This window comes from Pagrus pagrus (assembly GCF_965226575.1).
Source record: "Pagrus pagrus genome assembly, chromosome: 9".
Classification (NCBI taxonomy): Eukaryota; Metazoa; Chordata; class Actinopteri; order Spariformes; family Sparidae; genus Pagrus; species Pagrus pagrus.
In genome coordinates, this window is record NC_140193.1 from 21,535,393 (window position 1) to 21,549,004 (window position 13,612).

At 39.9% G+C, this 13,612-nt stretch overlaps 1 protein-coding gene across 2 annotated transcripts in view; it reads left to right on the plus strand.

Moving 5' to 3' along the window:
- Positions 1 to 13,305, plus strand: part of arhgef7a (Rho guanine nucleotide exchange factor (GEF) 7a) — a 30,703-nt gene extending 17,398 nt beyond the window's left edge. The window contains exons 10-21 of one of the 2 annotated variants that reach the window (XM_084361756.1): positions 21 to 159; positions 242 to 301; positions 414 to 560; positions 3,120 to 3,206; positions 4,439 to 4,517; positions 4,600 to 4,739; positions 5,831 to 6,055; positions 6,161 to 6,254; positions 6,776 to 6,865; positions 11,358 to 11,457; positions 12,230 to 12,284; positions 12,439 to 13,305. In XM_084361756.1, coding sequence (XP_084217882.1) covers positions 21 to 159; positions 242 to 301; positions 414 to 560; positions 3,120 to 3,206; positions 4,439 to 4,517; positions 4,600 to 4,739; positions 5,831 to 6,055; positions 6,161 to 6,254; positions 6,776 to 6,865; positions 11,358 to 11,457; positions 12,230 to 12,284; positions 12,439 to 12,561 — 1,339 coding nt within the window. In that variant the 3' untranslated portion in view covers positions 12,562 to 13,305. Of the gene's footprint in view, positions 1 to 20; positions 160 to 241; positions 302 to 413; positions 561 to 3,119; positions 3,207 to 4,438; positions 4,518 to 4,599; positions 4,740 to 5,830; positions 6,056 to 6,160; positions 6,255 to 6,775; positions 6,866 to 7,331; positions 10,954 to 11,357; positions 11,458 to 12,229; positions 12,285 to 12,438 lie in introns of those variants that run through there. The other variant, XM_084361757.1, reaches the window with a different exon arrangement.
- Positions 13,306 to 13,612: the final 307 nt, after the last annotated feature.

Below are 13,612 nucleotides of genomic sequence, written 5' to 3' on the forward strand. Positions count from 1 at the left end.
GTCTGCCTCTCCTCCTGCAGGGACGTATTGGGGGAGTTTATGGAGGGGAGGGGTGCAGTCAGTCCTGGGATCCTCACCCTGACCACAGGCCTCAGTAAACCTTTTATGAGACTTGACAAATACCCCACCTTACTCAAAGAGCTGGAGAGGCACATGGAGGTGTGTATCTAAACATCTGTCTAGACTAGAGCACTTGTGAATTGACGTGTGTTTAATAACCAACATGTTTCTTCTGTTCCAGGAGAGTCATCCTGACCGGCCGGACATTCAGAAGTGCATGGCATCTTTCAAAAATCTGTCTGTAAGTGATCTCACTTCCTCTCCTGTCTGATGTATCATGTCACAAGACTTAACATGAAATTAATTAAATTAATAGCAGGTCTGTAAGCAGTTGTTTGTTTGCATTGTTGCAGGCTCAGTGCCAGGAGGTGCGGAAGCGTAAGGAGCTGGAGCTGCAGATCCTTACAGAGTCCATTCGGCTGTGGGAGGGTGACGATATTAAGACCCTGGGCTCTGTGCTCTACATGAGCCAGGTCTTAGTCCAGAGTCCTGGCTCAGAGGTACTAATACTCTACTTAAACCACCTGCACACCATTTTGCTATAAACTGCTTCTGCACAAATTCTTGCCTGACCCTTAACCCTGCTGCGATGATTGTGATGGTAATGATTTGATGACAACAGCACGTTTTTAATACCGTAGCACATTTGGGTTAAATCCTTTCTTATCAGCATACGTATTTAATTTTTTAGGTTGAAGACACGAAGGGTGAACATCATGAACGTTCCCCAGTTAAATAAGACAATCATTTTTTGTGTTACAAGTTTTCCAAAATGTTATGTGTCATCGGATAAAGCCAAAGATTCTTGTTTGACTTTGTTGACATATAATAGTCAAACGTTTTTACAGAGGGAATTTGCTGATATCTTTTGGTATCACTCCATAACTCTGAAACAGTCATAGAAAAATCCATTTTCGTTTTTAGGATTCAAATGTTATGCAGATCTATAAAATCCTTTAGAATATGCTGGAGATGGGAAGTTAATTAATTAAAGTCTGGTGTATAAATATGCTACTGAAAAGGAGATTACTGGGCAAAGAGTGCAGGAAAAACTAATTCTGAGAAAACAGCTTTAGATATGTAATGTAAATTGCCATACATTTTAAAACCAACATTTTTTGAAAAGGGTAACGATTTTAACTAATCGATATTGTCAAGGAAGTTCTCCAGTGAGTTACATAATTACAAGTAAAGACAATGATTTTTTGTATTACAATTTTTTTTTAATCTTGCATAAATGAAAAAATATACTTACTAAATTAAGCACCTTAAATGTGTATTTTGGACGTTTTCTGTTCCACTTATCTGAAAGAAGAAATGTTATGGAAGCAAAATAGCCCAAAATCTCAAAATTGAGGTTCACTTTAAGTTAATGTTCATCAAACAAGAGGATATAATATGAATATAAATATTATTGGGCTAATAAGTACACATATGTCATTTTCAGTGAATAAAATAATTGAACATAGCCAGTTCCTTGATAAGAGTATCTGTTTTTTTTTTCCCCTTTACACATCACAAAAAACATTCAGGGACTCTTCATACAGTGATCAAGATAGGGATCACTCAGAATTCATTAGTTAATCATACTCGTCAGGAAAGCCTGGACTGTAACCACCTTTCACTTATTTAACTCTCACAGTGTTCATTCATTTGAAATAAGTCAACTCCTAGTTAGAGTGCAAAATGAATCCTTTAATTGTGGCATCTTAAGTGCACCGACACCAAAAAGCTGTAGCGAGTTTTAATGCTTTGGACAAAAGCATCTAGAAAATGATTTAATGACATTCAACGATTATGAGAGCATGTTCTGAATTAATCCTCATTTCAACTGGAGAGCACCTCTCTTCAAAAGTAACATTTTTAAAGACATTTTCCTCTGTTTGGATTCAATAGAACGTCAGTCAAGTTCAACATTTTATATGCTAATTTAATGCTGCAGTGTAATTACCTTGAAATGAGAGCATCAGTTACTGCATGCATTGTTAAAAATGTCAAAGATGCACTATAATGAACTGACAGGTCAAAAACGAAGACAACGTTACAAAAATACACTCTGAAACAGAACAATTTTACTCTAAACAAAGAGGATGTAACCTTCCTCCACGCGAGTGCCTCATTCTGTCACCTCACTCTTGCTACTGCCACATATTTTCATCGTCTCATAATATTATGGGGCCTGAAGCATTGCAGTTGTCTAAATCCTTGGCTGTTGACCGATACCCAGGCTTTGAACGTTTGTTACAGGGACACTGAAAAAGGGAAAAAGCTGAATAATAATTGTACAAATTTATAGTTTGCTAGAAAAATTACCTTGAATTGAACTTGTGAAGGTCTGTCTGTGCTGCATGTTTCCTCATCACTTGTATACTATTAAGTATAGGTACTAGATCTGCCTGTGGTGTGTTCCTATTTCTGCTGCAGCTAATAAGCTACAATGAGTAACAAACATAGTGTTTAAGAGGCGTTTCAAAGAGCTAGAGAGTTTCTTGGGAGGATGTGGTGTGTGTATAATATTCAGATGTTTGACCTGAGGGTTAATTTTGGAAATGGTAATTTTGTCATGATAAACTCCCCTTTCTGCTTGGCTGCTGTGTAGATCATGCAGAGTAAAATGCATAATGCAGTGACAGCCTGGGGTTTCCTGTGGTTGTTATTGTGAATTAATGCCACACTAAAGGTGCACTTTGGGGAAAACGGGGTATGAATTAATGTTCGAACCACAGAAAGGGAATGTACCATAATTTTGACAGTGGTAACTTGAATACCCAGAGGGACATAAAGAGCTGATTACTTACAGAAACATCACTCCGAGCCTAATGACTCATTGTATGTCATAAAACTCCAGCTGAGACGTCAACAGCCAGTATCTTCTCCCCGGATAATTCACATTAATGTAGCTTTTCTCTGAGGCTGAATAGCTTATTCTCCTTCTGTATCTTTGATCTGAACTGAAATGTTCCCATCATTGAGTGAGTATTTACAAACTGAATTATACCTGATCACGTTCTTGCTCTTCTATTATCTCACTCATACTTGTGCCTCTTCCTGTTTGTCAGGAGAAGAGTGAGCGTTACCTCATGCTCTTCCCTCACGTCCTCCTCATGTTGTCTGCCAGCCCCAGGATGAGTGGCTTCATATTCCAGGTCAGTAATACACATTTTTCCCAGATCAGTCCCATTCTGATTCCCATCTCTCGTGTTTAACCTCAGAGTTAAGTAACTGATAAATTGGATTAAAGCTGCATTATGCAAAATTCATGTAGAAGTCATACTCCAAACACATAGGGGACAGTCTATCACCAGAGTAACTGCTAACTGCCGCTAACTGCAGCTTGTTAGCTCAGTTAGCCCTGCAGTTAGCAGTCTGGACTGGGTGCTCTGAGCACCTGGGGAGTGTTGGACTTTACACTGCTAGCACAGAAGCTTTGGATCCAGATGGGCCAGGGTTAGCTGGTTAGCATGCTAACTTCTGTAGATATCTCTGCAAAACAAAACATAGAAATCATAATTTTATTTTTTATATATTTTGTCAATAATTTAAATTTGATTTAATTTGATTTAATTTTAATTTATTTTATTTTAATTAAAGGTGCACTATGCAGTTTTGGAGAACACATTCTAATCAGAAGAGAAAGATCTTCTGTGATTGATTTTGCATTGCTACATACTATCCTTGCCATTGATCATTACTACTGTTATCACTAGTAATCACATTTCCATGTGCATTTCATCATTATTGCTGTAATACATCTTTGTGTACTTTCACTCCTGTCAACCATCGCTTATAATTGAATACATTGTGATCTCGTTGATCTGCTCTGTACATGCGACATCTATTGCACGTCTGTCCGTCCTGGGAGAGGGATCCCTCCTCTGTGGCTCTCCCTGAGGTTTCTTCCGCATTTTTTCCCTGTTAAAAGGGCCTTTTTTGGGGCAAGTTTTTCCTCACTCGAATCGAGGGTCGAAGGACAGAGGGTGTCGTCTCTGTACAGATTGTAAAGCCCTCTGAGGCAAACTGTGATTTGTGAATTTGGGCTATACAAATAAAATTTGATTTGATTTGATTTGATTTGATTTTCATGCCCAAACAAACTGACTGTAAAGGACAACATAAGTTCATACTGTTTACTTTGTAGTTAGAAACGGGCAGGATTCGACAAATATAAACAAACAGTGTTTTGTGGACCATACTTGTTTATTTCATTTGGTTTGTTTACTCAAAAACAAAAACATTTCTGAGCTTGTATTATTACCTCATTAATACTGTAACTATTACATTTCTTAGTTTGAATATCTTTTCCCAAACTACACAGTGCCCCTTTAAGGGTCATTTCTCTGTTATGTCTTGATTCTGATGTGATGATTTCCCTCTACAGGGAAAATTGCCCCTGGCCAGCATGACAGTGACCAAACTAGAAGACTGTGAAGCCCATAAAAACGCCTTTGAGCTCAATGGTAAGGCCACATGAGATATTCAAGACTCTAAGTGTCATTCATTAACATGATGCCTTCAGCAACATCATCTCTGTCCCTGCAGGCCCAATGTTTGACCGTCTCCAGGTGGTGTGCACCCACCAGCAGGACCTGCAAGACTGGGTGGAGCACCTGACCAGACAGATCAAACACACTGCAGCCACCACTCCCAGCCACAAACCTCTCACTGTTCCCTGCCACACGGTCAGGAGCTAATAATTACGTACCCACATCCACTCTCTATTCATTTAAACACTGTGAATATATATCAGTGTTTCCCATTAGTTAACGAGACTCTGGCGGCCCGCCATAGTCTAATTTGCTGAGCCATGGTCTCATATTGATCCTAAATGTTTTTCACTTCTCATAAAAGTACTGAAGATCTCCAACATTTTGTGTCCTTGTGCAGCACACACACACACACAAACACACACACACACACACACACACACACACACACACACACACACACACACACACACACACACACACACACACACACACACACACACTTTTATTCCCCTTTTATTCAGAAAGTCCTTCCAATAATCAGACTATAGCAGTCTACAAAATAAAAGCTGCATCTTTTCAATACATAAACATTACAAAAACAAAACATGTATCCATCTGCAGTTACATGTTTGTTATGGTATATAGTACATATATTGTACAATAACATTGTTTTCACATAGCTTTAAGATAAGGCATTTATTGACTCTGCTGCACACACCTCTCTCAGAGTTGGACGGCAAAGTTGACAGCTCCTTATTATTTATGGCTACAGACGTTAGCTTCAGGTGAAAATGGCTAACGTTAGTAATTGTTGTGAGGCAGAAGTCACGCACATCGTGGGTGTCATCCAGTTCGTACTTCCCAGCAAGTTAACAAAATCAGACATGTGCCCCGAGATGTCTGTTTAAAAAAATACTCGGCGAGTTCTTTTTTTATCACTCGCAGATGATCTCTGCCTCCGTCAGACATACATCGAGAAATTTCCACACCTCTTCCAATTATGATAATTTTATTTACAAAACGGTCACTTGCATTGTGAGAGGAGTTTTTATACATCATGTTCAAATCTATAAATCCTTCTGCTGGAGTTCAGTTGAGGGGAATGCAATGTTATTCTATGGTTCAGGCTCATTAAGAGTATAGTTTCTTACTGAACCGTAGATACTTAACAGAGCATAGTGGTGCATCACCTGGGTGTTTAAGAGCAGTTGTTAAGTGGAGGAGCAGAACTGTCTGTTTTGTGATAAATCTTTACATCAACCCTTTTTTGTTCCATTTGTCAGCTCCCATCTCACCCCCTCACCCCATCCCGGCATGCTGAGGGGAGGGCCATGACAGTGGCTCCTACGTACCACACCCTGCCTCACCCCTCCTCCCATGGGACGTCTCTCTCCAGCACTATGATGTGGGGCCCACTGGAACCACCCAACACCCCCAAACCCTGGAGCCTGAGCTGTCTGCGGCCCGCACCCCCTTTACGACCTTCTGCAGCCCTCTGCTACAAGGAAGTGAGGGGCAGTGTTTTTATGTAGTCAAGACTTATTTATGTTTTTTAATGTTGTAAATCTAATTATCATGCACTTGTCTCTCTTTTTCTGCCCCCCCACGTACAGGATCTTAGTAAAAGTCCTAAGAGTGTGAAAAAACTTCTTCCAAAGCGCAAGCCTGAGAGGAAACAGTCTGAGGAGGAATTTGCCTTGAGGAAGAGTATGTTTAAAATCTTTCCATTTTACCTCCTGTTTGTTTTGAAACCATTAAAATGTGTTTTCTTTAACAATAAAAGTGTAATGTAAGAATTGGCCACCTGGCCAATGCATAGTCTAAACAAATAGGGGCAGCATATCACCAGAGTAATCTCTTAGTGCTGCCAGCTGTAGCTGCTGTTAGCTAGTTAGCTCAGTTAGCTGTGGAGCCAGCCATCCGAACTTGGAGCTTGGAGTATGCTGTTTTGTGTCTCGTTGTAGTTGTTTTGTGTCTCTTTCTAGTTGTGTCTTTTTGTGGTAGTTTTAAGTCTCCTTCCATCACTGCTGTGTCTCTGTAGTCATTCTGTGTTTCTTTGCAGTTGTATGATTGACTTTCTTAAAGAAAACAGATTCTTCAAAAGACACTCTGGCCCACAGGCCTACCTGATAGCTTGGGCCTGAGCCCAGTAGGCATGTTCAGTAACCCATCCAGTATTTGAGGGACATGTTATAATTTTTTTCCCCTTTCCATCTTCTCTTTCTCAGGTACAGCTGCTCTGGAAGAAGATGCCCAGATCCTGAAAGTTATTGAGGCGTACTGCACCAGCGCCAAAACCAGGCAGACTCTTAACTCCAGTAAGAGAACACAAAGTCATACTTGTACTGTACTTGTGCATGCACAAAAGAAGAGAGGTTCATACTGCAGCTTGCTGTCTTTGTGTACTGCTGTACCTGTATTCTGTGTGTCTCAGTGCCTTTCTTTAACACTGGTACTCTGAGCTGATCTTTCTAACAGTATCTTCTCCTTCTGTCTGTCTCTTCTCCACCCTTCACTTTTATGGCATCGCTTTGGTTTTCCTCGAGTTTCTTCTTTTTCTCCCCTCTCTTTCATCGACATTTGTTTTCTCCATGTTGGACAAACATTTTCCCTCCCTGTATTCTGATTTGCTCCATCACCCCCCCGCATCTCTCATTGGTTTTTATGATTTACCATTTGTTGCGTGTTGCCTACGCTACCTGCACCATCACCCCTCTTTTTCGCCCACCATTTCCTCCCATCACATTTGTGATGTCATCGCCAAACTTGGCCCACCCCGACCAGCCTGGCAGGGCACCGATCTGATGCACAACCACGTGCTGGCCGACGTGGACCGGTCCTGTATGGACTCGCCGGGCCGCCGTAGCAGCGTGTCACGGCCAGAATTGTCCTCTGACCTTTCGGAGGACTCTGACTATGACTCCATCTGGACCACCCACAGTTACAGGATGGGTTCAGTGCCGCGTAAGAGCTGCATCTCTCACCAGAACTAAAGAACGTACAGTACTGCCACGCTGTACTGTAATGTAACGTACAGCGCGCTTACCTCTTTTACCTTCAATGTATTAAAAGAAACTAGATTTTTTTAATTTATCTATTTATTTTCTATGATATATTTGTTCATTTTTTTGTTAACTTATTTGGTTTATTTATTTTAAGACTGTTTGTTTGAAGATGTTTTAAGCATCTCCCTGTTGCCTTGCCACTTTCCCTTTTATGTGCCTCCTCTCTTTGTGTAGTTGTCATGCAGTAAGTGTTTGGTAATTCTTGTTAATTTATCTTGAATGTGACCACTCCCCTTGTTTGACCATAAACGTGGCGGACTCTCTCAGCAGGGAGTACAGGGATGTCGGAGTGGAGTGTAGGGGAGGGATAAACGAGGGAGGGAGAGATGGGGATCTTTCCTGTCTGATATTCAGATGTAATTCAGGAACGAGTGTTATTCTATTTACCATGTACTACTTCTCTCCAGTATGTGTTTCTAGAGTATTTATGCTCAAACATAGCACAGACGCCACACACACATGCACAGGCTGCTGCGTGATAATACAGCAGCATGCAAATGAAATATTCAAAATTCTGAACATTTTATTTCTGTTTTCATAATTTGGTTCTTTATTCATGTTGCCAGTATAAAGCAGGATTTAATTTAACGTACCACATGACCAAAAGCTATTCAACGCTAAAAATCCTTGCAAAATTTAACAGTTCATTTTTTTGATGTAGCTGCTACAGGAAGAGGAGATAACACATACATGTCACTCTCTGGTCTAGCTTTCTTCAGCTGGATAAAAGCTACTGGACTTAAGGGTAAATTTAAAGGGTCAGTTCACTCAAACTACAAAAAAACAACAATTTTCTCATTTAGCCTCTAGTTGTATTCAGCCATGCAGATGGTTTAGTTTTAGTTTGCCCAGGATTTGAAATGTCTTTCTTTCAACTACAATACAGTGAATGTAATTTTGTTTGTGGTGCACACAGCTTCATACAGCTACATCGGATTAAAGAAATCAAATCAACGCCAAAGCATCTTTCTAGGATCAGTGTCCGCATTAGTCTACATAATTCAAAGCCCTTACTGCCAAGTGTTTTAATTCAAACTGCTTCATGCTAAAGAAAATGTCCCCATGAAATCTGTTTACAATGTGTTCAATAAGGACACGTCCTTGGTGATTTTTTACATTTATTTTTTCAGTCCTGTGAGCACCAAAAACTTAACTCGGGGTTGACGCCTTTGTAACGTTGTGGATACCGAAATCTCTGATTATTTAACCTGGACAACTTTCTGCATCAGTTGATACATCTCGAAGTTCAGTGATAAAATAGGAGTTTTTTTTTATTTGTGGCGAACTGAGTCTTTAAGTCACTAATTTTAATAATTTACTGTACTGCGTAGTCTCCTAAGCATCATCCTTTAAAGCCTGATCTTCCATCCAGTAATGTTGCTGTCTGTCAGTGGTTCTACAGGGTTGCATTTATATGTTGTTTTAAACGTCAAGTTAGTACGTCAAAAAAATATCTAAACCAAGCATAGCATACCAACCCGACGCTAATAAACTGTACACTACAGCGAACACAGCTACAGTCCTGTAATACAAATCAAATGCCTTTGTCTTCTGCTAGTTAAGGAATAGTTGGACATTTTGGGGAAGAGTTTGGAGTTACATGAGAAGGTCGATACCACTCTCGGATCTGTCTGTAAAAAATGTAACTGGAGCCAGATGCAGGTTAACTTTGTTTAGCATACATACTGGAAGCACGGGGAAACGGTTTGCAAGATGCTGTTTGACATAAGGTTCACTAATTAAATGAATTGAGCAAGATATGTCAGTCAGTAAGTTTCAGAGGTTCCCTTAGTTGGATTGTCTTAACCTCCTGTTTCCCTGTTTCCAGTCTTTATGCCAAGCTAGCCAAAACATGTTCCAACTCTAGCCCTAATACCAACACAAAAACATGAGGTTAATACTAATTATGTTTCACCCATGGAAAGAAAGCAAATAAGAGAAATCCTGTTTCAGTCTTCTAGATAATTTAAGCTCGCTAGGCTAGCCGTTTCCTCTGCTTCCAGCCTTATGCCACACTAAGCTTAACAGCTGCTAGCTCTAGCTTCATAGTAACCGTACAGTGGTATCAATGTTTTCATCAAACTGTTGACAAGAATGAGAACAAGCCCATTTCCTCAAAATGTTGAACTTTTCCACTCCGCTGTGGCTGTCACCAGACTCTGACCAGGTTAGCATAATGTCAAAAACAAACATCCCTTGTGTCACAACAAACTAGCACCTATGCTACGGCCTCATAAGCCAGACATGCCTTTGTGTTGTCTGGCTTGTGAGGTTTCCCATGCTATCTCCTGCATTAATGACTATTTTTATGAAGAAGTATTTTTCCAGTGTTGGTATTAAAAGTACAGGTTGGCATCCACTAAGAGTCTATCTCCTCTTACAGCAAGCAATGTGAATGACATAAGGAATATATTAGTCAATGTTACAGTACTATTTACTGTTTCTGAAATGATTTCTTTATTGGATTCATTATTTTGTATACAGGTGTTTTTTTAATTTGTATTTTATTCTGTATGTCAATGTTTACAAAATGATCCCTGAAAGAATCGTTTGTTTTGTTTTTTTCTTTCTTTCTTTCTTTTCTTTTTTCTTTTTTTCTTTTTTTCTTTTTTACATTTTATTGGTCTGTATCAAAGTTTACACTGAAAATTATAACATGAAGTGTTTGAATTATTTTGCACAATCATGTAATGGGCCAGTGGGTGTGGGGGATAGAATCTGTTAAATTCTGTACTTTTTGTCGTCTGCCTACAGTGTGTATGATATAGTCCTAAAGGTAGACTTGAGTATTCAGTGTTACTGTAAAGTAAATGCTCATTCGTAGTGTAAATGCTCACCTTCGGTGTTTTGAAAGCATTGGGGTAAAAAAAAAAAAGAGAAAAGAAAAAGAAACAAGAGACCAACATGATTATACGGGAACATTTCTATGTATACTACTCATTCAGCCTCAGAATACTGTCAGAGTGGACTTGAAATATAAGAGCACATAGTCTCCCTTTCTGTAAATATTAGTTGTCATGGAGCAAGAAAAAATAAAACCCATTCTACCTTCTATGAGTATTTGAGCTAAGAATATCACTGTCCTTATATCATGTGCTATACTTTGTGACAGGTGTATTCTGTGGTTTAAGAAACTAAGTCAAACTGTGGGACAGGCAGGGGGAAGAGACCAACTGTCTTTGACCAACGTTGTCCTCTGTGTGCTCTAATGCTGTATTCAGTTCACACATGTGACCATGTCTTATCTAACAGCGCTGTCAGTGTATTTGTTCTACACTGCTGAAGTGTTCAAGTCCCAAACGCTGTATTATGAGTTTTGAATAAATCTGTCATTTGGTAGACACTGGCATTCTGGTGATTTGTTAGAGCAGCAAATCTCATTGTGTCTTGTGTGTTGTCATTTGGGGAAAATGTCTGAGTTCTCATTAATTTAAGATTGACAGACTTGTAATGTGAATGAATGAATGGATTTGTTTGTCTTTTTGCCAGATTGCTCCCCAGCTTCTCATTTCCTCTCACTTTCTCTGGCTCTCGTCTGATGTCTGGTCTGTGCATGACTAACACACTACTACTACAGCTTGTGGTGTATGTTTGCTTCTCTTCGATGCTGTAACTCGTTTCCATAAAGAAGTTCAGACTGTGGTCTGAAACAGTATTTCACAGGACGACTCAGCACTGACTCGTCTTAGTACAAGGTGAGACAAGCAAAGTACCAGTTGTTGAGTGCTCTTCTGTTTTGAAACAGGGCCGCTAACGGAAACAGGGCTGCACGTGATCATCCCCGGTGAGAAGAAAGTCCTGGTGGAGGGTCCCAGTCGCAACGGACAAAGTTCTGGAGAAGAAAAGTAAGATGATAGATAAATATCTCTCTCAAGCTTCTCCTTTGCCCTGAATCACTGACTTAGCATATTGTAAATCCTAAAAAAAGACCAAAACTATTATTGTGTACGTGCGCTTTCATACCTTTTCTGTGGTAATGATGTGAGATGCCCCTGATTCCTTTCCAATCCGATGCCAAGTAAAACACTGGCTGGTGTAGCCGGTTTGAACATCAACAAGCAAACTGAAGCCGAGACCGACATGATGGTCAGTGACAGTGATAAATGTCACCGATAGGTACACACACTATCACGCCGTACCTGCCTGCCAGTGCCAAAGGACTAAGTAAAGGAAGTAATTGCACCTTTCTCCTCTTCATCTTCAGACCACTGCTGCGTGAACTCGCCATATTCTGTGTCGCCAAATTAATGAACTTAGATATCTATCTTTTATTAAAAAAATCAATCCTTGAACAGCAACATTTGGGATCGGAAGTATTGATATTTCTAGATTGATTCACTTCTTAGCCTGAAGCCACCTGTTCCTGCTAAAGAGTGGTCACAAATGTTTTTATATATTTCATAATGCATTAACATTCTTCTAAATACTTTTCTAAAACTGCAAACATTACTCAAATAGTATAGAATTTGTGGGACTATTCACCTACAGATGATACATAGGGTGCTTGAGTTACTATTTACAACAGCAGGACAGTAAGATAGACTTTTAAAAAATGTGAACTTGCTCTTTTAATAACCAGTCTTGATATGTTGACCTGTAAATATGATCATATTAAAGGAGCCTGGTGGATGTGGTGTACGCCCTGAGGGATGAGGTTCAAGAGCTGAAACAGGTGAATGTTTGGGATTTTTCATGAAAGATCATGAGATGAATTGTAAGCTGAGTAAGGAGTATGCAAAATGTGAGCTGAATGGAAATATATGTGTAATGATACCTGGTGATTAATCTGTTTACAACGTGCATGACGAGATTATTTGACCTCACAGGATAACAAGAAGATGAAGAGGTCACTGGAGGAGGAGCAGAGAGCAAGGAAGGATCTGGAAAAGGTTGTCAGGAGGGTGTTGAAGAGCATGAACGACCCAACGTGGGACGAGACAAACCTTTGAGGATCTTGTGCATCATCACCATCTGAAGCTTTTGAAATGAGAAAGGCAGAGCATGTATGTGTGGGCTTGCTTGTGCGGTGTGTGTGAGATGCACACACTTCACACGCATCATTTAAGGTTGGTGAGTGAATCTGTAAGCTGATAGTCGAGTGTTTGCTCTAACAGGAGTGTCGTTACTGCTCTTTTGATGAATAGACAGGAGTCACTGGGACGTGATGTTGATATGGCTTGACCATCTATTTCACAGTAACATTCCTTGAACACCCAGCACGATGTTGTGACCATCATCAGTGTCTTTGGTAGTGTTCAGTGTGGCCCGAAGACCGGTGGAGAGAAGTCCTCTCCCTCTGTTTACAATCATTTAGTCTGCTGTCCAGTGGTACATCAGTGGTACATCAGTGGTACTTTAATGGTCACAAAGGCTTTGGACACATCTGAACTTGAACCATGCCATTTCATAACCTTTTTTATGCTATTTAATTTTATATGAATTGATTTTGTTTGGCCTCTCTCTCCGACACAGGCTTAGCCTGGTGTTTTTAGCCTGAAGTTAAGCTTGTGTCTGGAAGCTCATCTTTTGTGTCCGTTTTATTTTTTTTTGTCGTTGTTACTGTTTGACCTCCTCTAGGTTCGACTTTCTCTCTAGGCATCCTAGGGAATTGTATAGATATTGAACTTGTACTGTATAATGTAAATACTGCTAAAAGATGAGCCTTTGAAATAAATGTGGTTTTAGAAGAATGACTTTAAGTTGCTGCTTTACCTGCTCCGACAGCAAGAAGTAACAAGAAAGCTCTGCTCCCTGTCTCTTTCACTCACACTCACACATACATAAACACACACAAAAAGAGACCCAAGGCTGGATTAGCAGCTCAGCAAAGCAGGCAGCTGCCCTGTGTGATACATAATTTGATTTACTGAAAATTAATTTGCTGTTATACATTTGAATTAAATGTATTTGATATGGGCCATACATAACCACCTCTTCCTGTGCCTAGCTTACATTGGTCTTGAATAAAGCTTGTGCCTATAAATTGTAATCAAAGTGCCT